This window comes from Pristis pectinata, chromosome 21, assembly GCF_009764475.1.
Source record: "Pristis pectinata isolate sPriPec2 chromosome 21, sPriPec2.1.pri, whole genome shotgun sequence".
NCBI classification, from domain to species: Eukaryota; Metazoa; Chordata; class Chondrichthyes; order Rhinopristiformes; family Pristidae; genus Pristis; species Pristis pectinata.
The window spans coordinates 34,792,840-34,817,449 of NC_067425.1; the positions used below are offsets into that span (position 1 = coordinate 34,792,840).

The window sequence follows — 24,610 nt, forward strand, 5'->3', positions numbered from 1 at the left end:
ACGCCAACCCATTCCTTCCCCCAGGAACCTCCTCCCCCATTCCCCCAGCAACTCCCCCCCCCCCACCTTTTTCCCCACCAACTCCCTCACTCTGGCAGCAATCTCCCTCCATTTCCCCAACAACCTCCCCCCATTCATATTCCACAAGCCACTTGTGGAATACTCCACAATAATACTCCACAGAATTTGTCTTTTACAATCAGAAGTCAAACTATTGTTTGGGGCGTTATTGATAAAGAGCTTTAACTAAGTGTTCTTGCTGCATCCCATCTGACACACATCTCAAGGGAGAGTGAAGTACAGTGGGAGTGAACTGTGCCTCACTTACCTGTCTGGAATAAACCAGCTAAGCTGTCATTTACATCAAAGTACTCTTGAACTTTCTCCAATATACCTGCAAGGGAACAACGCAATTAATGTGACTGAACAGTGCAAAGATGGATATTCTTATATCAAGGTCAGTGAAAATCATCTCATTATCTTCTACAAAGACATATCACCCTCAGTTCCCTCAGGACATCTCCAAGGATCCATCCCTGGTTGCCCCCACCCACACATTCCCCCTCCCCACCCCTTCTATCCCAACCGTTGATCCACGCTTTCCCTTGGTGACACCATCAGCCAGTTCCCTCAATCCCTACCTTCCCACCAACACTGTCAAGGCCTGCACTGCCTCCTCTGCTTTCAGGCTGTGTGCCCCGTATCTTGTCTTCAATGAGGGGAGGCACGGTGGCACACTAGTAGAACTGCTGCCTTAACAGCTGCAGAGACCCGGGTTCAATCCTAACCCCCAGTGCTGCCTTTGTGCAGTTTGCACATTCTCCCTGTGACTATGTGGGTTCTCCAGTTTCCTCCCACATCCCAAAGATGTGCAAGTTGGTAGGTTAATTGGCCGCTGTAAATTACCCCTCCTGTGTAAGTGAAGGGTAGAACTTGTTGATGGGATTGAGCGGAGAATAAAATGGGATTAATGTAGTATTAGCGTAAATGGGTGTGTGATGGTCAGCATAGACTTGGTGGGCTGAAGGGCCTGTTTCCATGCTGTACGACTCCATCAACTTCTCTGGGACTCCATTTCCTTCTCTGGTCATTTTCTGGTTGAAGCAGCGTTTTTGCAACTTGTCATCCTGTTGTGCCCTTAGCCAACGGCAGAAGGCTCAGTAACACAAGGGCACAGATCTAAGGGAATTGCCCTAGGGAGATGACAAGACTTTCTTTTTGCAGCCCATCGTTATGGGCAAGAAACAAGAAACAAGAGTGGGAGTAGCCCTTCGAGCGTGCTCCACCATTCTGCCTCATTGCTGTCATCTAGCACCGCACATGATTCTCTGTTCTGAATGAATGCAAGGGCTGAGACTCCACCAGCAGACAATCCCAAAGCTTCACCACCCTCTAAAGAAGTTTTTTTTTCCTTATCTCAGTCCTAAATGGCCTCCCACTTATTCTCACTGCCTGAATGGTTAATGGAAGCAATTTTCATAATTCTTGGTATTGTTTTTCTTGTCAAAGTCAAAGTTGAGTTTATTGTCAGATGCACAAGTCAGATTGTCAGATTGCACAGGTGCAATGAAAAATCTTGCAGCAACATCACAGGTACATAGTATCATATAAGCAGCATTCACAAGAAAAACAAATTAAGCATAAATTATACACAATTTTTACAAGAAAGAACACAATTAGAACAAAAAAAAAGTCCATCTTAGTGCAGTGATCAAAGTGGTCACAGTGTTGCTAAACTGTAGCGATTAGGGTTTTGCCAGTTGGTTCAAGAATTGAGCAGTTGAAGGGAAGTAGCACATGTACCAAGATACAGTAAAAAGCTTTTATTTTGCGTGCCATCCTGACAGACCATGCTATACATAAGTAAATCAAGGTAGTAAAATGAAAACAGAATGCAGAATATAGTGTTACAGTTACAGAGAGTGTGCAGTGCAGGCAGACAAATAAAGAAAAAGGCCGCGATGAGGTAGATTAACTCTCTAATTGAGTAGATACTTGAAGAGGGACAAAAAATCCATGGGAAAAACAGTGGAGAAAAGTAGAAGGTCTAACTTGTTAGCTGTAGAAAACCGAGCATAGACACACTGTGGTGAATTGTCTCTCTCTGCACTTTCATGTAGTATGAAGCTGTAAATCTGATCCCGAAGATGTCCTGATTTCCATCGCATATGATCACTCAGTTTTTAACAAACAGGTCTAACATTGTGTGGTCGTGCAGTTTGCAGATGTTTCTGATATCCAGATAACCATAGAGTTGTAACAGACTTTCAGCTGTAGATAGACCCAATGTACTAAGAATCCTGAAATGTCGGCCAGAGAGCGCAAGGAACAATTGCTGGGATCAAATGTGTGCGTGCACTGGGGAAGGGTGACCTGGGTGCCAGGTAACTAAGGTACCGTCTCTGCAGACATGAGCCTGCAGTGCCCGAGGCAATGGTCACATGCTGGGTCAACCTGGACAATGGATTGACCCAGGTAGGAGCAGTGAGAAGTGACCAGGGTATAAAAGGGTGAGCACACCGGTGGTGAGGTCTCTTGGATTTAGGTCGTGACTGACATTGTGGACCGCTTGGAGCAAGGCACTGCTGTTAAACAGGCTCAGGTGCACTTCCAAGATAAGGACCACTTGTTGTAACTTAGCAATAAAGTGTGCTGTGTGCAGCATTGCGTGTGCAAGGCTTATTCCTATTGGATCTGCGAACAATCTTGCTTAACTTTGGCACAACACCCAACCCTGTTGAAATCTCCAAAAGTGCCTTTTTCATCTCCAGACTCAACGAAGAGTAACTTTGATTTTGGCCGATAATGTAAAATAATAACCAATGAGCCTCTTTTTTGACATTTCTCCTGATTTTTTTTCATCAGGGTTAGTTTGAACCTTTGAAAATACTGAAGAATCAGTTCAAAATACGTCTTTCTAAACACCAACTATTCTTTAGCACCCACTGATCTCCCATTATGTGCGCACATCCCATTGATTTTCCCATAAACACTGTAAATTACACTAAAATGGACTCTTTTTGTTCCAATTGTGTTCTTTCTTCTATAATTTTGCAATTTATGTTTAATTTATGTCTTTTTTGTGAATGTTGTGTATCTGATGCTATGTACCAGTGATGCTGCTGCAAATAAGTTTTTCACTGCAGCTGTGCACACATGGACTTGTAGATACGGCAAAAGACTCGACTTCAACTTTGAAATGCTTATCCGAGATATTGCAAGTTTCTCAGGCAAGCTATCAACACCAGACTTTAGCTCAAGAGATCATATGACTAGCAAGAAAACTGCAATAACTGTGCAAGATACTCACCACTCCCTGGATGAAGATGGTTCCCCTCAAATCCTCTTTAGATCTCTTACCCCATACCCTAAACTAAAGTCTTATTCGCCTCTGATATGGGGAAAAGTTTCCCGCAGTTTACCCCATCTATATCCGTCATAATCACATCCCCACTTAACCTCTTCCACTCCAGGGAAAACAGACCCATCCTCTCCAATCTCTCCCCTCCAGGCAACGTGCAGGTGAATCCCCTCTGCACCCTCTCCGGCACTATCACATCCTCCTTATAGTGTGGTGACCAGAGCTGCACGCAGTGCTCCAGCTGGGGTTTGACCAGCGTTTCATAAAGTCGGAGCATAACCTCCCTGCTCTTGTACTCAATACCTAACTAATGAAAGCCAGGATCCCATAGGTGGCAGGAAAGTGATACTCCAGTTTCCTCCTATGTCCCAAAGATGTCTGGGTTGGTAGATTGATTGGGGAAGAATCCAGGACCAATAAAAGGAAAAAGGCATTGAAAAATTCCTTTCCCAACTCCCCAGGCAATCAAAACTAAAGGAAGTCATGTAGATCAAAGACAGGGAATGATATTGATCTAGACACTGTTCCCTGCCAAAAGCTACAAAAAAAGACACGTGTCTACACAAAAGTGCACTAACTAATCCTTGTCAAGTTGTTCTGCTCGGCAGTCAGAGCCCTTCCAACTCACACCACTCTTCCAGTCGCTCTCCGGTGCTGGACCTCTCCCAGTGTGACAGGCTGCAGTGAGGCACTCCATGGCTCTGACTGTGGATTAGTACCACTGGGAAAATAAGCTTGCAGTTGGTACCTTATAGTTCTACATGCAGAATTTATTGGAGGAAGCAGAGCACAGATGGTGATGCAAAGTCTGCAGAAGACCACTCACCATGGTTACTGAGCTTGCTTGCAGACTGATAAGCTGCCTTGTTATCACACTTTAATCTCAGCTAAAAGACCATTACATTGCCCCTCCAATGACTAATGTTCACGCTGACCTTGTTTCTTGGTTTTTGCATCTTCTCAGCAATCTACAGAGTAAGCCTTGGAACCCAGTTACCCTTCTCTCGTACCGAACCCAATTCAGTACAAGAGAAGGGTAACGATCTCAAGAGCTCACAAGACGCAGCTAAGGAGAGTGAGGCAGACACACAAAAAAAGCAATTGTTTAAGCCAGCCTTATCTATACGGAGATCTAACTGCAGCCTTCAGTTGAGACAGTAAACAAGTAATCTTGGAGGGCCCCACTTAACTGAGAAGTCAATTGCTTTCAGTTCCAGTGAAGTGAAGTTAGCTGACCCAGCCAGTGGTACTTGGGTGTATAAAGCTGAGGTCTACTAAAGCACTCTGTCGTTTGAGGACAGTGGTCATAAGACTGTGGATTTTGGGGGAAGTGAGTGAATTTTTAAGTTTGTTAGTCAGGCCTAGCCCATTTGCTTTTCAAGGTACGTATCCTTAGTTTTCAGCTGGAGTTTCAGTGGAGGTGATAAGCAAGGAAAGGAGAACAGAAAATGCTGGAACCACTCAGCAGGTCAGGTAGCATCTGATGAAGAGTCTTCAACCTGAGACATTGGCCCGGTTTCACCCTCCACAGGTGCTGGGTATTTGCAGGATTCTGTTTGTTTCAGATTTCCGGCACCTGCAGGAGTAACCTTGGAAGGAGCCCCTCTAATCGAGAAGCGAGCTTCTACCGGCTAATAGAGAAAACAGGAAGTGAGAGTGAGGGGATCTTTCTGGGTTTGGCAGGTTGTCACTAGTGGGGTAGTGCAAGGATTGCTACTTTGGGCCCCAACCATTCATAATCTATGTCAAGGATTTGGCTGATGGGATCAAATGTAATACTTCCGAGTTTACTGATGATATGAAACTAAGTGGGGATGTGACTAGTGAAGAGGATATAAACAAACTGAATGAGGCAGCTGGAGGATAATGTGGGGAAAAATGTCTGCTTTGGTATGGAGAAACAATACCAGTTTCCAAAAGGTGGGACTGGGAAATGCTGAGGTTCAAATGCACCTGGGTATCCTTGTACACCAGGCACTGAAAGCTGACGCGCAGATTCTGCAGACAATTAGGAAGGCAAATGATACGCTGTCTTCTAACGGATTTGAGTACAAAGGTGACTTGTTACAACTATATAGGGTCTTGGTGAGACCACACTTGGACTATTGTGTACATTTTTGGCCTCCTTACCTAAAAGGAGGGAGTATGGTGAAGGTTTAACCAACTGGTTCCTGGGATTGTGGGCCTGTCATGAGGATAGATTGAGTAGGCTAGGCCTCAATTTTCTAGAATTTTGAAGTCATAGAATCACATAACACAATACTAGGCCCTTCAGCCCACTGAGTCCATGCTAACCATCAAATACCAAATCACATTCTATTCTTTTCACACTCCTATCAACTCCTCCTAGATTCTACCATCCACTTACACACTAGGGGCAATTTACAGATTAATTAACCTACCAACCAACACGACTTTGTTACTGAAGCTGACAAAATGTTTAGAGGGCTCTACAAGGTAAAAACAAAGAAATGGTTCCCTTGCTAAGGAGACACAAGAAAGAGACTGGAGGCGCTGGAATCTGGAGCAACACACGACCTGCTGGAGGAACTCAGCGGGTCGAGCAGCATCTATTGGGGGAAAGGAACTGTCGACGTTTTGGGTCGACACCCTGCATCAAATTGTTTGTTGCTCCCTTGCTATGGAGTCTAAAACTAGGGATCTCAGTCTCAAAGTAAGAGGTTAGCCATTTAGGACTGAGATGAGAAGTTTCTTCAGAGGGTGACGAACTTTGTAATTCCCCAACTTCAAGGGCTGTGGAAGTTCAATCGTTGTTTAAAGGGATCAAGGGATATGGGGATAGGGCAGGAGAAAAGTAATTGAGCTATAGATCAGCCATAACCTTGTTGAATGTTAGAGTAGGGTTGAGGGGCTGAATGGCCTACTTCTGCCCTTATTTCTTACGCCTCATAACAAGAGTGACTGAACCTCAAAAGTAATGCACTTGTTATCAAGCTCTTTTGGGAGATCTTGATGACATGGAAAGTATAAACACAAAAGCCATACAAGCCTTGTTCTACCTTTGCATTCTTGGTTGGGAGCCTCATACACAGGAAGCACATACCAGGGGTTCTGCACTTTCATTTTCTGTATATTTTAAAGATGGATTTTCTGTATACAGTTTGTTATTTAATTTCCAAGATGTGATTCTAGCTTCTGAAGCTTCACTCCGGGAGTGTGAACTCAGAAGCCTATTTACAAACATGTCTATCTTGGTGCTACATTTAATCTACTGAGAATAGCTTTAAATAAAAGTTCCTGAATTACCCTGTTTCTCCATTCCCCAGAAAATAAACTCAGATGTCCCTGAGAAACTTTGCATATTAGCAACATAGTACCATAGAACAATACAGCACAATACAGGCCCTTCAGCCCACCGTGTTGTGCTGACCTTTAAACCTCGCCTAAGACTATCTAACCCCTTCCTCCCACATATCCCCCTATTTTAAATTCCTCCATATGCTTATCTAACAATCTCTTGAATTTAACCAACGTATCAGCCTCCACCACCACCACCGCAGGCAGCGCATTCCATGCCCCAACCACTCTCTGGGTGAAAAACCTCCCTCTGACTTCTCCCTTGAACTTCCCACCCATTACCTTAAAGCCATGCCCTCTTGTATTGAACATTGGTGCTCTGGGACAGAGGCGCTGGCTGTCCACTCTATCTATTCCCAGCAGACTGAGTTACACAATCAGCCATTTCCAGATCTCGGTTTGTTGTTACACATACCTGCTATTTCCTGAATGTGTTTGCGCTTCTTTCAGTCTAGAATTTGGAGAGTAATTTACTCTTTCAAACTATTAAAAAGCATGATAGGAACTGACATTTCTTAATCTTCTATAGTGAGGATTCTAACCTCAAACCATTGTCCTTCTAACGAGTATTTGCACCTTCTGGGAGTTCATACTGGAAATTCAATACACACTCTGCATTATTTTCAACCATCTTAAAGTGTTGGTTATATTTAATACCAGTTAAATCCTCCCGGTCATACTTTCATCATTAGCCTATTGAAATCCATCCCTCTGAGAATCTGACATATCAGGATTAGACCTCCATGCAAAAGAAACACATCTCTTAGCCTCCTTTCATGACTCAGACCCAAATCAACCTTGCCAATGTCCCTTTGAAACCAGTATATTCAAAATCAGAATCAGTTTTCCGGACAAGATCTCGGCAGTGAATCGCCTCATCTGTTTTGCTTATAGAGAGTTTCTCTCCTCCAGGTGAATACAAAGAGATCAGGGCAGAGGTAGAAGCTCAACCAAAATTTTACTAAACACTGAAGCGAGTTGAGCAGAAACCAGATCACCGTCATCCTGGGGTGGAAACTTGCTTTTAACCATTTCCAAGTTGCATTTTGCGACTTCAGGAACACAACCAGCCCCTTTGACTAGGGACTTGTGCCAGTGTGGCTGCTACACATCCAGTGTTGTCAAGCACCCACTGATGTCACACCTCATGCAGAACCAGTGTTCAACACTGCCAACATAACTTGGAGCCCCCAGATCCAGGAAACAACCGTCATCTGACACTTTCATAACAAAAAGGACTCACCCAGTTGCCTGTTCTTTCACATTGCCTGTTATAGGGCTCTGCATACTAAAACATAGAGAATAAAAGCAGGAGAAGGCCATTCAGACCCTTGTGCCTGCTCCATCGTTCCACACTCTCAGACCTGATCCTTTACCTCATTGTCACTTTCTTCATTAACCCCTCAATTCCCCTAATATCCAAAAACTTGTGACTGAATCTCTGCAACCCTCACGTCAATAGGGAGTTTCAGTGGGCAACTTCTGACCTCTCTGCAGTCTATTCCATTCCTTAAAGGCACTTTTCTTCAGCTCTAATTATATAGTGGCACAAGCTAACTGGGTGCTTTGTGTTGATAGTGCGGGCAGTGCTTTTCGAGTAGGAGTTTTGAACAAGACATCGGAGGTGTCTGAGTCAAGGTGTCTGACCAGGAGGACGAGGTGCTAAAGAACACATATCCTGGGGCATTACTCTTGGCCTCTCTGAGGAGCAATACCTCCACCGTCTCAGGTTTTCCTTGGCAATCGGCACTAAGATATGTGACACGTTGTGGGCGGTTCTTCAACCATGCACTGATACATGGACAGCTCTGACCATGGAGATCAAAGTCAAGGTCGTTCTCAATTTCCCCTGTCTGGGCTTATTCCAGGCGGCCCCAGCTGCTCTGTGTTATGTTGCACACCACATCATTGCACAGGTCACAGGTGATGCTACTCTGCAGAGCGGGGATTTTGTCCACTTCTTTAAGTGAGGAAGATGTGGCTTTGTGAACGCAGAACAGCACTGTAAAGAACAGGCCTTTCAGCCCACAATGTTCCAGCTGGTTTCCCCAAGCTACAAGCAGCGGTCGCTGCGCTCATGGTGACCAGAGCTGCCCTGCAGAACCCGGGGCTGAACTGAAGGGGCTTCTACTGCTCAATGCCCGGGTCTTTATTCATCATTTCCTCATGGCCAATTGTATTGTGGAGGTTCATGGCTGTCATGAGACAACACTGCCCCTACCTGGTCGGATGACAGCACTGCCCATTACCTGGTCGAAAGACACACCACTGTCAATCAAGGTTTGGCCCCACCTCACCCATCAGTGCACACCTGACCATTGGTCCCTTTAAGCACCTTTGTACTTGGCCTTGGGCCATTGGCCTGTTGAACTACCTGGGCTGGACCCCCTAGCCCTCCTGCACTATAAAGAGTGCCACATGTGCCTGGTTCACTCTCTTTGATTGCTCCGAGGAACTGTGGACCGCTGCTGGAGAGACTGCTGGTAAGGTGTGCACTTCAACAGGGTTAGGAGCATCCTACGTTAGGATTCTTGGTAGCATAGAGCTGTGTCTGCACTGAGTCAAGGGGTGGCAGGTATCGTATTGACTGTTCCTTGATTGTATGTACCCAGTTCGTTGTGTCTGTGTGTGTGTGTCTGTGTGTGTGTGTGTTATTCCTGTTACCATTTTCCCTGGTTTGTCTTTGTAAATAAAATCCTTCCTTTCCAGATTGTGTTCAGAGTCCTTCACCTTCGAGACCTTGAATCTGTTTCCTTCACTCATAACACCAATGACATGTATCTTGAACACTCCTTCATCCTAAGGTCATCCACCTTACCAGATTCCTTCAGGAGATGGCACTGGCCCCAAGGCTAGGTCTTGGGCAATGAGGGTTTCTCATGACTCAGGAGAGAGGGCTACTTAGGAGGGAGACTATACCGAGTTACACTGTCAGCATAGGCTGAGGATCCACCTGAACATTTCACTCAACCATTGCCCACTGCACATTCTGTCTTGTATTTAGAGCCATAGAGTCAAGTAGTAGGGAAACAGGCCCTTCAGCCCAACTCATCAATGCCAACCAAACTGCCTACCTGAGCAAGACCCATTTGCCTGCATTTGGCCTATACCCCCCTCACCTATTCATATCCATGTACCTGTGCAAATATCTCTTTAACGTTGTAATTGTACCCACCTCTACCACTTCCTCTGGCAGCTCGTTCCATGTACCCACCACTCTCTGTATGAAAACATTGCCCCCCACCCCCCCAGGTCCCCTTTAAATCTTTCCCCTCTCACCTTAAAGCTGTGTCCTCTCACCTACCCTGGGAAAAAGACGGTGACCATTCACTTTAAATTCTCTCTTCTCTCCTTGCCCATCAGGCAAAAGATACAGGAGCCTGAGGACACGTACCACCAGACTCAAGGACAGCTTCTACCCCACTGTGATAAGTCTATTGAACAGTTCCCTTGTACAATGAGATGGACTCTGACCTCACAATCTACCTTCTTGTGACCTTGCACCTTATTGCACTGCACTTCTTCTGTAGCTGTGACACTTTATTCTGTACTGTTATTTTTATCTGTACTGTCTCAATGCACTCTGTACTAACTCAATGTAACTGCACTGTGTAATGAATTGACCTGTACGATCGGTATGCAAGACAAGCTTTCCACTGTACCTCGGTACGAGTGACAATAATAAACCAATACCAATACCAGGTAATAAATGCCAAAAGGAGAAACAAAAGCATTCACACATTGTTTTCTAGGCCAAATGCACCGCAGACATGGATGGAGATATGAGGGTACAACTTGCGGCAGCTCAAGGGTTTGTGACTTACATAAAATGGATTGTCTGTTCATCACCAATATGCCACTTGTACGCGAGTTTGGACCTGGACTCCCCTCAGGTCTGCCCCAGCCACAAAATCATCACATCATCATTTTGTCAGATGCAGTATAATTGGCTCAGGATCATGTGGGGAGGGGGAGGGGTTGGTGGGAACATCACATTCTGGTCTCCTACTTCCCTTTTCTCTTTGTGGCTGTTTCACATATTTCACAATGTGCTGCTGCCTGCATCTATTTTTTCTCTTAATAATTGAATCATTATTTTTGTAACTCTCTTTAAAAACACACCTTCAGCTAAACACAGCTTTTAAATTCTTTTGCAGCTTTTTTCCAAATTAAATTCAAAGGAATGTCAGGTGTTTGATGTCTAACATAATCCCTTGCTACCTGCTGGGGAGCTGTGTGGACTGAACTTGCTCAGACTAGGGGCTCTGTCTTAAGTCTACAATCTGAGGAAAATACCAAAGGCAGTTCAGACATAGATCATAGAACACGACAGCACAGTACAGGCCTTTCGGCCCACAATGTTGTGCCAACACTTTATCCTGCTCTAAGATCTATCTAACCCTTCCCTCCCACATAGCCCCCCATTTCTCTATCATTCATGTGTCTATCTAAGAGTCTCTTAAATGTCCCCACAATCTGCCCCCACAACCTCTGCCGGCAGTGCGTTTCTTGCATCCACCATTCTCTGTGTAAAAAAACTTACCCCTGACATCCCCCTTATACCTTCCTCCAATCACCTTAAAATTATGCTCTCTCGTGTTAGCCATTGTCACCCTGGGAAAAAGTCTCTGACTGTCCACTCGATCTATGCCTCTTATCATCTTGTACACCTCTATCAAGTCACCTCTCATCCTCCTTCTCTCCAAAGAGAAAAGCCCGAGCTCACTCAACCTATCCTCATAAGACATGCTCTCCAATCCAGGCAGCATCCTGGTAAATCTCCTCTGCACCCTCTCTAAAGCTTCCACATCCGTCCTTTAGTGAGGGGACCAGAACTGAACACAATACTCCAAGTGTGGTCTGACCAGAGTTCTAAAGAGCTGCAACATTACCTCGCAGCTCTTGAACTCAATACCCTGACTAATGAAGGCCAACACACCATACACCTTCTTAACAACCCTATCGACCTGCACGGCAACCTTGAGGGATCTATGGACATGGACCCCAAGATCCCTCTGTTCCTCCACACTGCTAAGAGTCCTGCCATTAACTTTGTATTCTGCCTTCAAATTTGATCTCCTGAAGTGTATCGCTTCACACTTTTCCGGGTTGAACTCCATCTGCCACCACTCAGCCCAGGTCTGCATTCTATCAATATCCTGTTTTAATCTACAGCAACCTTCTACACTATCCACAACACCACCAACCTTTGTATCAGCAACAAACTTACTAACCCACCTTTCCATATCCTCATCCAAGTCATTTATAAACACCTGACACCTGACAATATTAAATTAAAGGCAGTAATGAAAGTGTAGTTAGTGTTAGACTTAAGTGATGTAGTTAATTGATCACGTGGTTGTGTAATTTGTTATTTGGAAATGTTTATGTTACAGATATATTGAATTTTAAAAATTAGATACCAAAACACGGCACAAAAGCAAAATACTGCATATGCTACAAATATGAAACTAAAACAGGGAATACAGAAAATACTGAGCAGACCAGGCAGCTTCTGTGGAGAGAGAAACAATATTAACGGTTTGAGACCTCAACATCATCAACTTGAATTGTTAACTGTTTCTTTCTCTACAGATGCTGCCTGACCTGCCAAGTATTTTCAGCATTTTCTCTTACTTAAAAAAATGCTTCAAAAAGTGCTATTGTTCCTTTAGTTCATCTATCGGTTTCTTTCACTGGCAGTGGGTCCCCAGCCTATGCTGACAGTGTAACGAGGTTTATTCTCCCTCCTGAGCAGCCCTCTCTCCTGAGTCGCAAGAAACCCTCATTGCCCAAGACCTTCTGTTTGTGATTCAAGGTTGGTTATTTTAATTCATTGTTCATTGACAGATCCCCAGCCAATTTCCACTCGCTTCATTTTAACTTCCCTTCCTCGACTGGTTCTCTGCTGTTTTATTTTGAGCTTATCAGCAAATGTGTGACAACAGAAAGATGATGCTGATAATGTGACGGTAAATTTGTAACTTAAGGGCAGTGAGGCACAACAGGAGGTCTATACAGGCAGAGAGCATTTATCACATTAACTTTCAACACAGTTGCTCTTTTCAAATGTTGCTGCTCACAGTCAGGGCTTTTTTTAAAGAAAGGCACCACACATTCATATCCTCAGACACATTTGTTATAATTGGGTGGTTAGGATCTGCTATCATTGACTGCAAAGGGACTGGAGCCCAACACTTCTTTGGCTAATTTGTCAATTCCAAATAAAATTACTTGCTCCATTCCTCCACATCAGCCTCTTCCTGAACTCACCGTGATCTCATGTGGGAGGGAGACGGGCTGAGAATTCAACACTCAAGCTAAGAACGAAGCAGATCAACCTATCTAGTTATTCAGTAATCCATTTATCGTCTTCTTCATTAATTCCATCCACTATGGAAGCACATGGCTGTTGTGTGTACCATCTACTGGATGAACTGCAGCAACTTGCCATTTGTTGGACAGCACCTCCCAAATCTGCAACTTCCACCCTTCAAAGGATGAGAGAAGCAAGTGTATAGGAGCAGCATCATTTCCAACTTGCGCTCCAAGTTACTCACCATCCTGACTTGGAAATATAATAATTATTTCTTTGTAAAAGTTGAGTCAAAATCCTGGACCTCTTTCTCCAACCGCAGTGCACACACAGACAGAAAAGGGAAAACAGGGATGGGAACTAACTGCTGACTGCCAGTAATAGGCCCCTTCTAACATCTTCACCAAGACTTGGCTAGCTCCTGCCTTAAAACAACTCAAAACAAGAGGCCACTGGCTGGCTTGTGCAACCTTTAAACTGAAGGTTACAGATGTTAACTTAGCCTTGAGAAATACAGGAGAAAAATCCTCAGAAGATTAAATAGATTTGTGGGGTTCTTTTGCACACTTTTACTTATTAATTAAAGGATTGGTGGAGAAGGGGGAGTAGATTGCTTGCGAACAGAGTGTGGTGACTTTCCACGTGGCCACAGAAAGGTGGTGGGCAGTAAGGGCAGGGATGGTGGGTTGTCAATGGCAAGGTGGAGATGGGGATCATGTGATGTAAACACCAAGAATTTGTCCAATCATAGTTGGCAAACCCACGTGGAACACACTGCTACCTTTCAAGGACACTTTCTCTCAGCTGCCCCCTCTGAGCAGGTGCTTGCCAAACCAAAGCTGCAGGCAAGAATGTTGCAGCAAGTCTGATAGCTTGAAGTAGAGCAGCCCAAACATTTAGGTTTGAGGGTCATTTTCAGTTTGGAGCAGAAGACCACAGGTTGAAATTATTCGTCAGCGTCTCCATGTGCATGACACGCTAGCGCAGAGGGACTGTGGCCACACGTACTGGTGTCAAATGGCGTTGAATGCTCACTTGATTTAACATGCACAAAATTCTACAGCTTGTATAATACCCGGCCGCTGTCTGTAGGGAGTTTGTGTGTTCTCCCCGTGTCTGCGTGGGTTTCCTCCGGGTGCTCCGGTTTCCTCCCACATTCCAAAAGACGTACAGGTTAGGCAGTTGTGGGCGTGCTATGTTGGTGCCAGAAGCGTGGCGACACTTGCAGGCTGCCCGCAGAACACTCGACGCAAAAGATGCATTTCACGGTGTGTTTCAATGTACATATGAATAATAAAGATATCTTATCTTATACCCAGAAACAGCATGGTCTTTGAACGTCAAAGGTGATCTGAGCCAAAAGGTTCTGACCTGCTTTCGTCTCAGTTAAAGGGCCCCACTCTTCAGCAGCAGCCCTTTGTCTATCTGTCTATCACCATATTGGAGGTGCTTCTACCTTCCCCAGATTATGGATCAATCCCACTGCCAACCTCAGTCATCTGCCTGACTGCTGCCCTTCCACAAAAACCTGCATGAACCTCTCTGCAACCACTGCCTTCTCCCTCCCACATGATCCTTTTTCTCCCTCACTTCCTCTAGAACACTGAGATCATAGAGGAAGGACCAGCAATCCACACAACTTCTCCCTCCCACATGATCCTTTTTCTCCCTCACTTCCTCTAGAACACTGAGATCACAGAGGAAGGACCAGCAATCCACACAACCGGACCAGCAATTGACAGGGTTCAAATTCCACAATGATGGCATGACAATTTGAATTCAGCTTTTATTTTAAATCTGAATATTAGAATTTACTATCAATCAAAGTGATTGTGAAGTTGTCTAAAAACCCTGTTAATTCACGGTTGCCATTTAGGGAAGAAATCTTATCATCCTGATATAATCGAGCCAGATACGACTGCCATATCACATAAAGTCTAATCAACTCTTGACTGCCCTGGGAAATGACTGAGAAACCTACTTGTTTACATCAAAATGCTACCTAGGATTGAAGTAAAGACCGGCCTCGCTTGATGATAACGTCTTGAGAACAGATAAAAAATGCACCACAGATGAATCAGTACCACAGTGCAAAATGAGTGTATCCCTCTGGTCATTGTAGCACACATGTTCAGTCTAATAGACGATAGGAGCAGAAGTAGACCAGTCGGCCCTTCGAGTCTGCACCACCATTTTGAGATCATGGCTGATCCTCAACAATCAATATCCGGTTCCTGCCTTGTCCCCATATCCCTTGATTCTCCTGTCTATAAGAAACCTATCTAGCTCCTTCTTGAAAGTGCCCAGAGAATTGGCCTCCACTGCCCTCTGAGGCAGTGCATTCCACAAATTCACAACCCACTGGGAGAAGAAGTTTTTCCTCACCTCTGTCCTAAATGGCCTGGCCCTTATTCTTAAATCATGCCCCCTGGTCCTGGACTTCCCCAACATCTGGAACATATAAGTTACCTTTTACCACTTAACTTCCCCAAGTGATTCATCAGCAGGATTACTCATATCATGTCTTTGATTGTTGTGTTATGTCTCCAACACTCTACTGCACTCGCAAGTCAACCAAGGTTTTGCGCTCAATTCTTTGAAGCGGGGATTGAACCCAAGATCCCCAGAGATGAGAGAGCTACTGCTGAACTAATGGGAGGAAGAGCTGCATCTTAAGGACCCCAGGGCTGATATCGCTAGGTACTAGCAGGACTTTATAGCTTGGGAATTCCATTCACAGTCCAAAGGTGTGTTATGACACCGTCTGCTAGTGCTACTCTCATACTGTTTTAAGATCTTCTCTCAGAGTAAACTTGGAAACTAGTGAGAAACCCATAGGAGCCATAAAGAAGACATCAGTCTATACTGGGCAATATCTGTTGGTGTGGTACAGATGCCCTTTGATATAGTTCTCATCCAGTGAGTGACGGTTAGTCTTTCACACACACTGCCAAACAAAGGGAGATAATCTGGGGTTTCAAGTCACAGAATGAATTGAGAACCACACAGCTCTCCGGCCCATAGTCAGGCCACTTGCTAAGAACTGTGCAGTGGTCCCTTCTACCAGCATCAGCATGCCCAGAAGAGTTATAGTGAGATACAACAGGTCATTGAGTCCATCAACCATCAACCACCCATTCACACCAATCCTACACTAGTCCTGTTGTTTTGTTCTCCCCACATTCCATCAACCTTCCCGCCCCCCCCCCCAGATTCTACCCCTCACCCACACACCAGGGGCAATTTACAGAGACCAATTAACCTACCAACTCGCCTGTCTTCAGAATGTGAGGGGAAACCGGAGCACCCGGGGGAAACCCACGCAGTCACAGGGAGAAGGCACAGACAGCACCAGGTGTCAGGATCAAACCCGGGTCTCCGGCGCAATGAGGCAGCGGCTGTACCAACTGTGCCACTGTGGCACCCCAAGTGGGCAGCAGTGCCCTGTTTCTGCACTGTACACCTGACACATCCAAGTACAACGTGTAAGGAGAGTCTTTCTCCTTCGGGCAGGGTTCCGGGCACCCTGTGGGTGACAATGCCTCTTGTCATTTATCCTTTCGCCGACGACCCTAAATCGATGCCCAGTTATTCATGACCCTTCTGCTACGGGAAGAATAAAGAGGTGACAGGGAATCGAACCCGGGTCTCCCCCATCCCCCTCCACCCCGTAAATACTTGCCCCAGAGTCCCAGAGCCAACCTCTGTAAATACCTGGGCTACCCCTCAGAGATGTGAGCCAGGCGTGCAAGAGTGCACATTGCTCTGGAAGAGACCTTGCTCTCTTCAGTCCCGTGTTGGCTTGGTTGGGAAGCGGGGCTGATCCCGGGACAGCAGACCTGGAATTGCCCCCGGGACCGGTAGCCCGGTGTGGGCTGTGGGACAGAGCGGCCGGCTTCCACTCACCTGCAATGACGCTTCGGTCCATATAGTTCAGCAGGTTAATGACCAACAGGATGCCGACGGTGAGTTTGGCCCTGGCCGGGGAGATGTGGGATTGGTCTCTGCCCTGCTCGGAACCCAGGTGTGAGTACTCGTCCACGTCTGCCATCGGCGCTGCTTCGGAGGAGGGAAGGCTTGGCTGGACGTTCTGGTGTAACAGCGGCAGGAATTCCTCTCTGAACTGGCCGTTCAGACCTCGGTGCTTTGTATTGCACTGAGGCAGTCCCGCACAGCTATCAGCAAAGATTGCATCTCACCGAGTGGTGACAGCACAGCAGGAGATCATTCGCCACCCCCAGTTTCTCAGAGCCACCCAGTCCCACACCCCGCACTCTTGCAAATTCTTTCTCCCCCAGCTCCCTTTTAAACTCAGCAACTCAGCCTGCCGCCAACTCTACCCCTCTCGGTTATTCCGTTACTCTCACGTTAGCGTTTCTTTCTGCACCACTATTTTTCCACTATTCTGCTGTTTTACGCTCGCTGCTCTATTTCATCATGTACACTGTTTACTCTGTGAGCTTCACGCCAGCAAGGGATTTCATTTCACCCCGGTGTACATGACAACAAACTAATACGAACCTCTGAATCTGCCTCAGTCACTTCCAGACCGCCACCGCTGGCTGTGTGACAGTAAAACCCCCTCACTGAACCTTCTTCAAAAAGTGAAGACATGATTTGCCTTAAACATATCTATACTGGCTTTCTCTCGTCAATCCACACTTGACCGAGTGTTCTCCTCCGCTCCCCTATTACTGTTTCCAGACTTCACCCACAACCATGGTTAAAATGACTGGTTTGTAAATACTGGGTTCATTACGATTCACTATTTGGGTGTAAAGCTTAGCGCTTTCAAGTTCTCAGGCGGCATCCCACATCTAAAGACTTGTTATAACCGTCAGGACTTAATATTGTGCTTAACAATGTCAGGTAGATCCCCTTTTTTCTCACAGGTGGCTGTACCTTCCTGTTTCAGTTTGTAATATTTCAACTTATTTCTGTTCTAATTACTATTTTTTAACGTAATTATTACCTTGGCAACTTTGACCTGTACCCTATGGCAGACATTCCCTCTGTTGTGTAACCTCCCCCTCACTGCCACTTACCACATGCGTACCTTCTCTCCTTTCCAGATCTGGTGAAGGGTCCTTGACCTGAAGTGTTGACTGCTTCTCTCCCCACTATTGCCGTTTGATCTGCTGAACACCTCCACCGATCTGCTTTTGTTTCGGATTTCCAGCACCTGCGGATTTTTGCTCCAAGTCTATGGATGCTTGGAAGATGCTGGTCAGGACCTTGGTCAGGTGGAATTTGTGAAGTGTGTCCAGGAAAGTTTCCCAAGTCAAAATATAGAGGGAGGGTGCAATACTGGACCTCCTCTTAGGGAACGAGGCAGGGCAAGTAACTGAAGTGGGAGTCAGGGTGCACTTTGGCTCTAGTGATCATAATCTATTAGTTTCAGGACGGTGATGGAAAAGGATAGGACAGGTCCACAGGTTCAGGTCCTAAACTGGAGCAGGGCTAATTCTGGGGGAATGAGGCGGGATCCATGGGGAATGAAGCAGGGCACCAATGCTCAATACAAGAGGGCATGAGTTTAAGGTAATGGGGGGGGGGAGTTCAAGGGAGACATCAGAGGGAGGTTTTTCACCCAGAGAGTGGTTGGTGCATGGAATGCACTGCCTGGGGTGGTGGCGGAGGCTGATACATTGGTTAAGTTCAAGAGATTGTTAGATAAGCATATGGAGGAATTTAAGACAGAGGGATATGTGGCAGGAAGGGGTTAGATAGTCTTAGGAGTAGTTTGAAGGTCAGCACAGCATGGTGGGCCGAAGGGCCTGTATAGTGCTGTAGTGTTCTATGGTTTTATGGTTCTATCTAGCAGAGGTCGATTAGGTGAGCCTGTTTGAAGGGAAAGGAACGAATGGCAAGTTGGGAGGCTTTTAAGAGTGAGATATCAAGAGTCCAGGGGCAGCATGTTCCTGTTGGGGTGAAGGGTAAACCTGGCAAGTTTAGGGAATCCTGGCTGATGAGAGATATTGAGGCTCTGGTCAAGAAAAAGAAGAAAGCATCCATTGGGTTTAGGAAGTCGGGGATGAGTGAATCCTTGATTATAAAAAGATTAAGAATACATTTAAGAGGGAAATCAAGAGGACAAAGAGATGGTATGAGATGGATTTGGCAGGTAAGGTTAAGTAAAATCCCAAGAGGTTCTATAGCTATATTAAGAGTAAAAGGGTGGCTCAGGAGAGAGTAGGTCTCCTTAGAGATCAACAGCGCCGCCTATGTCTTGAGCCGCACGAGATGGGTGGGATTTTTAACAAATATTTCTCCTCGGTATTTACTGAAGAGAAGATCATGGTTGCTCAAGAGATAAGGGAAACAGGTAGAGATGTTTCAGAGGAAATTCCTATTACCAGCGAGGAGGTATTTGCAACCTTACACGTATTAAGATGGATAAATCCCCAAGGCCTGATCAAGTGCATCCTCAGACTTTGTGGGAGTCTAGGGAAGAAATTGCAGAGGCCCTTGCGGAGATATTTGCTTCATCGTTAGCCACTGGTGAAGTTCACGAAGACTGGAAGGTGGCTAATGTCATTCTGTTGTTTAAGAAGGGTAGCAAGGACAAGCTAGAGAACTACAGGCTGGTCAGCCTGACATCAGGAGTGGGGAAGTTACTGGAGGGAATTCTGAGGGACAGGATCTACCAGCATTTGGATGGACAAAGTCTGATAAGGAGGAATCAGCATGGCTTTGTGCGTGGAAAGCCATGCTTGACGAACCTTTTAGAGTTTTTTGTGGAGGTAACCAAAAGGGTAGATGAGGGTAGGGTAATGGATGTTGTCTATTTGGATGTTAGCAAGGCCTTTGACAAGGTCCTGCATGGTAGGCTGGTCTAGTAGGTTGGGTCCCATGGAATCAAGGGAGAGCTAGTTAGGTGGATTCAAAATTGGCTCGGAGGTAGGAAGCAGAGGGTGGTGGTTGAAGGTAGTTTCTCAGAATGGAGGCCGGTGACGAGTGGTGTGCCGCAGGGGTCGGTGTTGGGACCCTTGTTATTCGTTATTTATATAAATGATTCGGATGTGAATGCACAAAGCTTGATCAGTAAGTTTGTGGACGACACAAAATTAGGAGGTGTTGTTAATAGTGAAGAAGGTTATCATAGATTACAGGGGGATCTTGATCAGTTAGGGAAGTGGGCCGAGGAGAGACAAATGGATTTCAATATGGATAAGTGTGAGGTGATGTGTTTTGGAAAGTCAAACCAGCGTAGGACTTGAACTGTGAATGGTAGGGCATTAGGGGGTGTAATTGAACAGAGGGACCTAGAAGTACAAGTGCATAGTTTGTTGAAAGTGGCATCACAGGTAGACAGGGTGGTGAAAAAGGTGTTTTGCACGCTGGCCTTCATCAGTCATGGCACTGAGTATAACAGTTGGGACATTATGTTACAGTTGTACAAGACGGTTAGTGAGGCCACACACGGAGTACTGTGTACAGTTTTTGTCGCCCTGTTGTGGAAAAGACATGGTTAAACTGGAAAGAGTGCAGGGAAAATTTACGAGGACATTGCCAGGACCAGAAGGCTTGGGTTATAAGGAAAGATTGGCCAGGCTAGGTCTTTATTTCTTAGAATGTAGGAGAATAAAGGGGACATTATAGAAGTGTTTAAAATTATGAGAAGCATAGTTAAAGTGGACAGTAATTGTCTTTTCCCCAGGTTAGGGAAGTCCAAAAGTAGGGGTCGTAGCTTTAGGGTGAGAGAGGCAAGACTTGAAAGGGACATGAGGGGCAACTTTTTCCCACAGAGGGTGGTGAGTATATGGAACGAGCTGCCAGAGGAAGTGGGTGAGGCAGGTACAACAGTATCATTTAAGAGCCACTTGGATAGGTACATGGATATGGGCCAAGTGCAGGAAATTGAGACTAGCTAGGTGGGTACGGTGATTGGCATGGACTGGTTGGGCCAAAAGGCCTGTATCCGTGCTGTATTGCTCTATGACTATGTAATTTCCCCCTTTACTCTCCTCAGCAACCAAGGCTACATCCCATCTGAACCAGGATATTTATCCACTTTAATTATAGCTAGCCTTTCGAGTACTTTCAGTGTATAAATATTTAACCCGTCAAGAATCCCAACATTTGCTGAGACTCCAACAGCACCTTCCTCCTTCGCGAAGTCTGATAGAAAGTCTTCACTTGGTACGTCAGCCATGCCCTCTGCCTCCAGGGTCAGATCTCCTTGCTGATCGGTCCCGTCTCTCCCCTTTCCCTGCCCATAGAATATATTCTGATTCACTTTTATATTTGCTGACCACATGCTTTCTCTTTGATTCCCATATTTCCTTTTCTCACTTCCCCTCTGAATTTCCTGCACTCTGGGATGACACAATCACCACGGTGATTAGTGCTTCTGCCTCACAGCACCAGAGAACCAGGTTCGATCCTGACCTTGGCTGCTGCCTCTGTGGAGTTTGTAGGTTCTCCCTGTGACTTCCATCTGCTCCCACATCCCAAAGATATGTTGGCTATTGAGAATAGTTCTTTCTTTTTTGATGCACGTACTCTGTATTTTTTTCATGGATTTAATAAAAATATTGTAAAGAGAGAATAGTTCCTTGTGTTAGACGGATGGCAGGAGAATCAGGAGTATGGGGGAAGTTGATGGGGATGTGAAAGGAGAGAGGGGACTCGTGTTGATGGACGGCAGAGTATGATGGGCTGAAGGGACTGCTTCTATGATTCTACCTGCCTGGTTATCACTTGTGTTAGCAACCTGGCATCCATCACATGCTCTTTTTTCCTGCCGTAATTTACTCTAACTTTCAGGTCAGTCGGAAGGCTCTGGCTTTAATTTTCCTCCCCTTCCTCCTCGTGTGTAAGTATCTAGATTGTGACTGAAATTTCTTCACCTTAGGGGCCTCCTAGATTTTCAGGTCTGTTCTTATGAAATGCAAGGAAAGGAAATCCTGCCAATTCCAGGAATCTGTACCAGAAAATAAAAACATAAATCATTGCAAAAGCCCTGACGTGCCAGTCAAAATGAGGGCAGAGGACAGCTGAATTAGTACATGGCCCAGAGATCGCTGGAACACATGAGTAAGTTAAACATAGTGTGGAGGAACAGACGGATCTTGCAGGGAACATCTACAAGTCCCAGAAGATGGCAGAAATAAAAACATGCATTCAGCGGGTCATACAGCATCTACGAAAAGAGAAACTGAGTTAAAAAATAAGTCAAAGACCCTTCATCAAAACCAGAAAAGTGAAAAAGAAACAACTTAATTTTAAGTTACAGAGAAAGTTGAGGGAGCAGATAAGTCAAAGGAAAGATAATTAATAGGTGAGACCAGGGTTGCCATTCCGATGTGTTGTTTCTGAAGCCATCTGGTTGATGTTATAGAGAGAGGGCAAACAAAGTACACATTAACTCAGTGAAATGATGGTCAGACCTGTTGCAGGGACTAAAACCAAAAAAAGAATCTTGGAAGTGCCCAGCAGATTAGGCAGTGTCTGTGGAGAGAGGAGAACGCCTTTCCCTATGACAACAACCTTTCCCTCAATGTCAACAAAACTAAAGAGCTGGTCATTGACTTCAGGAAAGGGGGCGGTGTACATACACCTGACTACATCAATGGTGCTGAGGTCAAGAGGGTTGACAGCTTCAAGCTCCTGGGAGTGAACATCACCAACAGCCTGTCCTGGACAAACCACGTGGATGCCATGGCCAAGAAAGCTCACCAGCGCCTCTACTTCCTCAGGAGGCTAAAGAAATTTGGTTTGTCCCCTTTGACTCTCACCAACTTTTACCGATGCACCATAGAAAGCACCCTATCTGGATGTATCACGGCTTGGTATGGCAACTGTTCTGCCCAAGACCGCAAGAAGCTCCAGAGAGTTGTGGACACAGCCCAGTGGATCACGGACACCAGCCTCCCCTCCTTGGACTCTGTCTTTACCTCTCGTTGTCTTGGTGTAGCAGCCGGCATAATCGAAGACCCCACCCACCCGGGACATTCTCTCTTCTGTCCTCTTCCATCGGGTAGAAGATACAGGAGCCTGAGGGCACGTACCACCAGACTTAAGGACAGCTTCTACCCCACAGTGATAAGACTATTGAACAGTTACCTTATACAATGAGATGGGACTATGACCTATGACCTCATGATCTACCTTGTTGTGACCTTGCACCTTATTGCACTGCACTTTCTCTGTAGCTGTGACACTTTACTCTGTACCGTTATCGTTTTTACCTGTACTACATCAATGCACTCTGTACTAACTCAATGTAACTGCACTGTGTAATGAATTGACCTGTAAGATTGGTTTGTAAGACAAGTTTTTCACTGTACCTCGGTATAAGTGACAATAAACCAATACCAAACCATACCATACCAAAACAGACTTAATATTACAGATGGAAAACCCTACAGCAGAACTGGATGTTTGTGATACAAACAGGAAGTAAGTTAATAGAAATTAAATTTTGAATTTTATTTACAGCATGGTAACAGGCCCTTCCGGCCCAATGAGTCCGCGCTGCCCATTTTTTTAAACCTATATTAACCTACCTGTACATCTTTGGAATGTGGGAGGAAACTGGAGCACCCGGAGGAAACCCACGCAGACACGGGAGAACGTACAAACTCCTTACAGACAGCGGCCGGAATTGAACCCCGATCGCTGGCGCTGTAATAATGTCACGCTAACCGCTACGCTACCGTGCCAAGATCAAGTTTGATCTTGAGTGCCATAGGCTGCATCATGCCCAGGCAGAAGAAGAGGGGCTGCTCCTCAAGCTTACGTTAGCCTCGTTCAAACAGCGCAGGAGGCCATGGGCGGAGTGGAGTGGGAAGGAGAGTTCAGGCAACAGGCTTTAAGTCTCCAGGAAGCTCCAGTCAAAACCTGTGAACTGAACAAAGGTGCTGCACAATACTGTCCTCCAACCTGGGTTTGGTTTCTCCAGTGTAGAGGAGACCACACCGTATCTGGTGGAATCCCGATAAAGGTGGCAGAAACTGCCAAGGATGATCCATTGAATACAGAGGCTGGTGGGGCGGAAAGTTATCAAGGCGAACGTTATCCTTGCTCTTTCTGGGGAGAGAGTGAGCAAGAGCAGAGGTGCAGGAAATAAATGAAATGCAGGAAACAGATGAGACTCTGTCGACAGTGGGAGAGGAAATGCTATGGTTCACGAAGAAGGAAGACATCGCAGAGGCACCAGTGTGGAAGGCCTCGTCATTGGAGAAGATGCAGCAGAGACAGTGGAACTGGGACAACGGAATGGAGTTCTTTCGGGAAGCAGAGCATGAGGACATATAGTCAAGATAACTGTGGGCGTCTGTGGGCTTGTAATTGATATTTGTCACAAACTTATCTTCTGAAAAAGGGACTGACAAATCCAGAAAGGGGAGGAAAGAGTCAGAGATAGGTCTTGTGGTGGTGTGAACAGAGTGGAAATTGGCAGGAAATGTCATGAAATTTTTGAGTTTCATATGTGTGCAGGAAATAACACCAATATAATCATCAGTGTAGCAGGAAAAGGGTTGAGGGAGGGAGTCTAAGTCAAATGGAAACAAACACTGTTTCATGCAGCTCACAAAATGATAGGCATAGCTTGGGCCATTTGAGTTCCTATAGATACCCCTTTGATCTCGAGAAAGTGCATGGAGATT

The 24,610-nt window shown here is 45.6% G+C and overlaps 1 protein-coding gene across 4 annotated transcripts in view; it reads right to left on the reverse strand.

The window, feature by feature from the left end:
* The window catches only part of LOC127581190 (protein spinster homolog 1-like), a 138,126-nt gene that overhangs the window by 84,864 nt on the left and 28,652 nt on the right, over positions 1-24,610 (reverse strand). For 2 of the 4 annotated variants that reach the window (XM_052035290.1, XM_052035288.1), the window contains exons 1-2: positions 16,902-17,349; positions 329-394 (exon numbers count right to left, since the gene is read on the reverse strand). The exons of 1 other annotated variant lie outside the window; for it this stretch is intronic. In XM_052035290.1, the coding sequence (XP_051891250.1) occupies positions 329-394; positions 16,902-17,046 (211 nt within the window). In that variant the 5' untranslated portion in view covers positions 17,047-17,349. Of the gene's footprint in view, positions 1-328; positions 395-16,901; positions 17,350-24,610 lie in introns of those variants that run through there. One more of the 4 variants, XM_052035291.1, reaches the window with a different exon arrangement.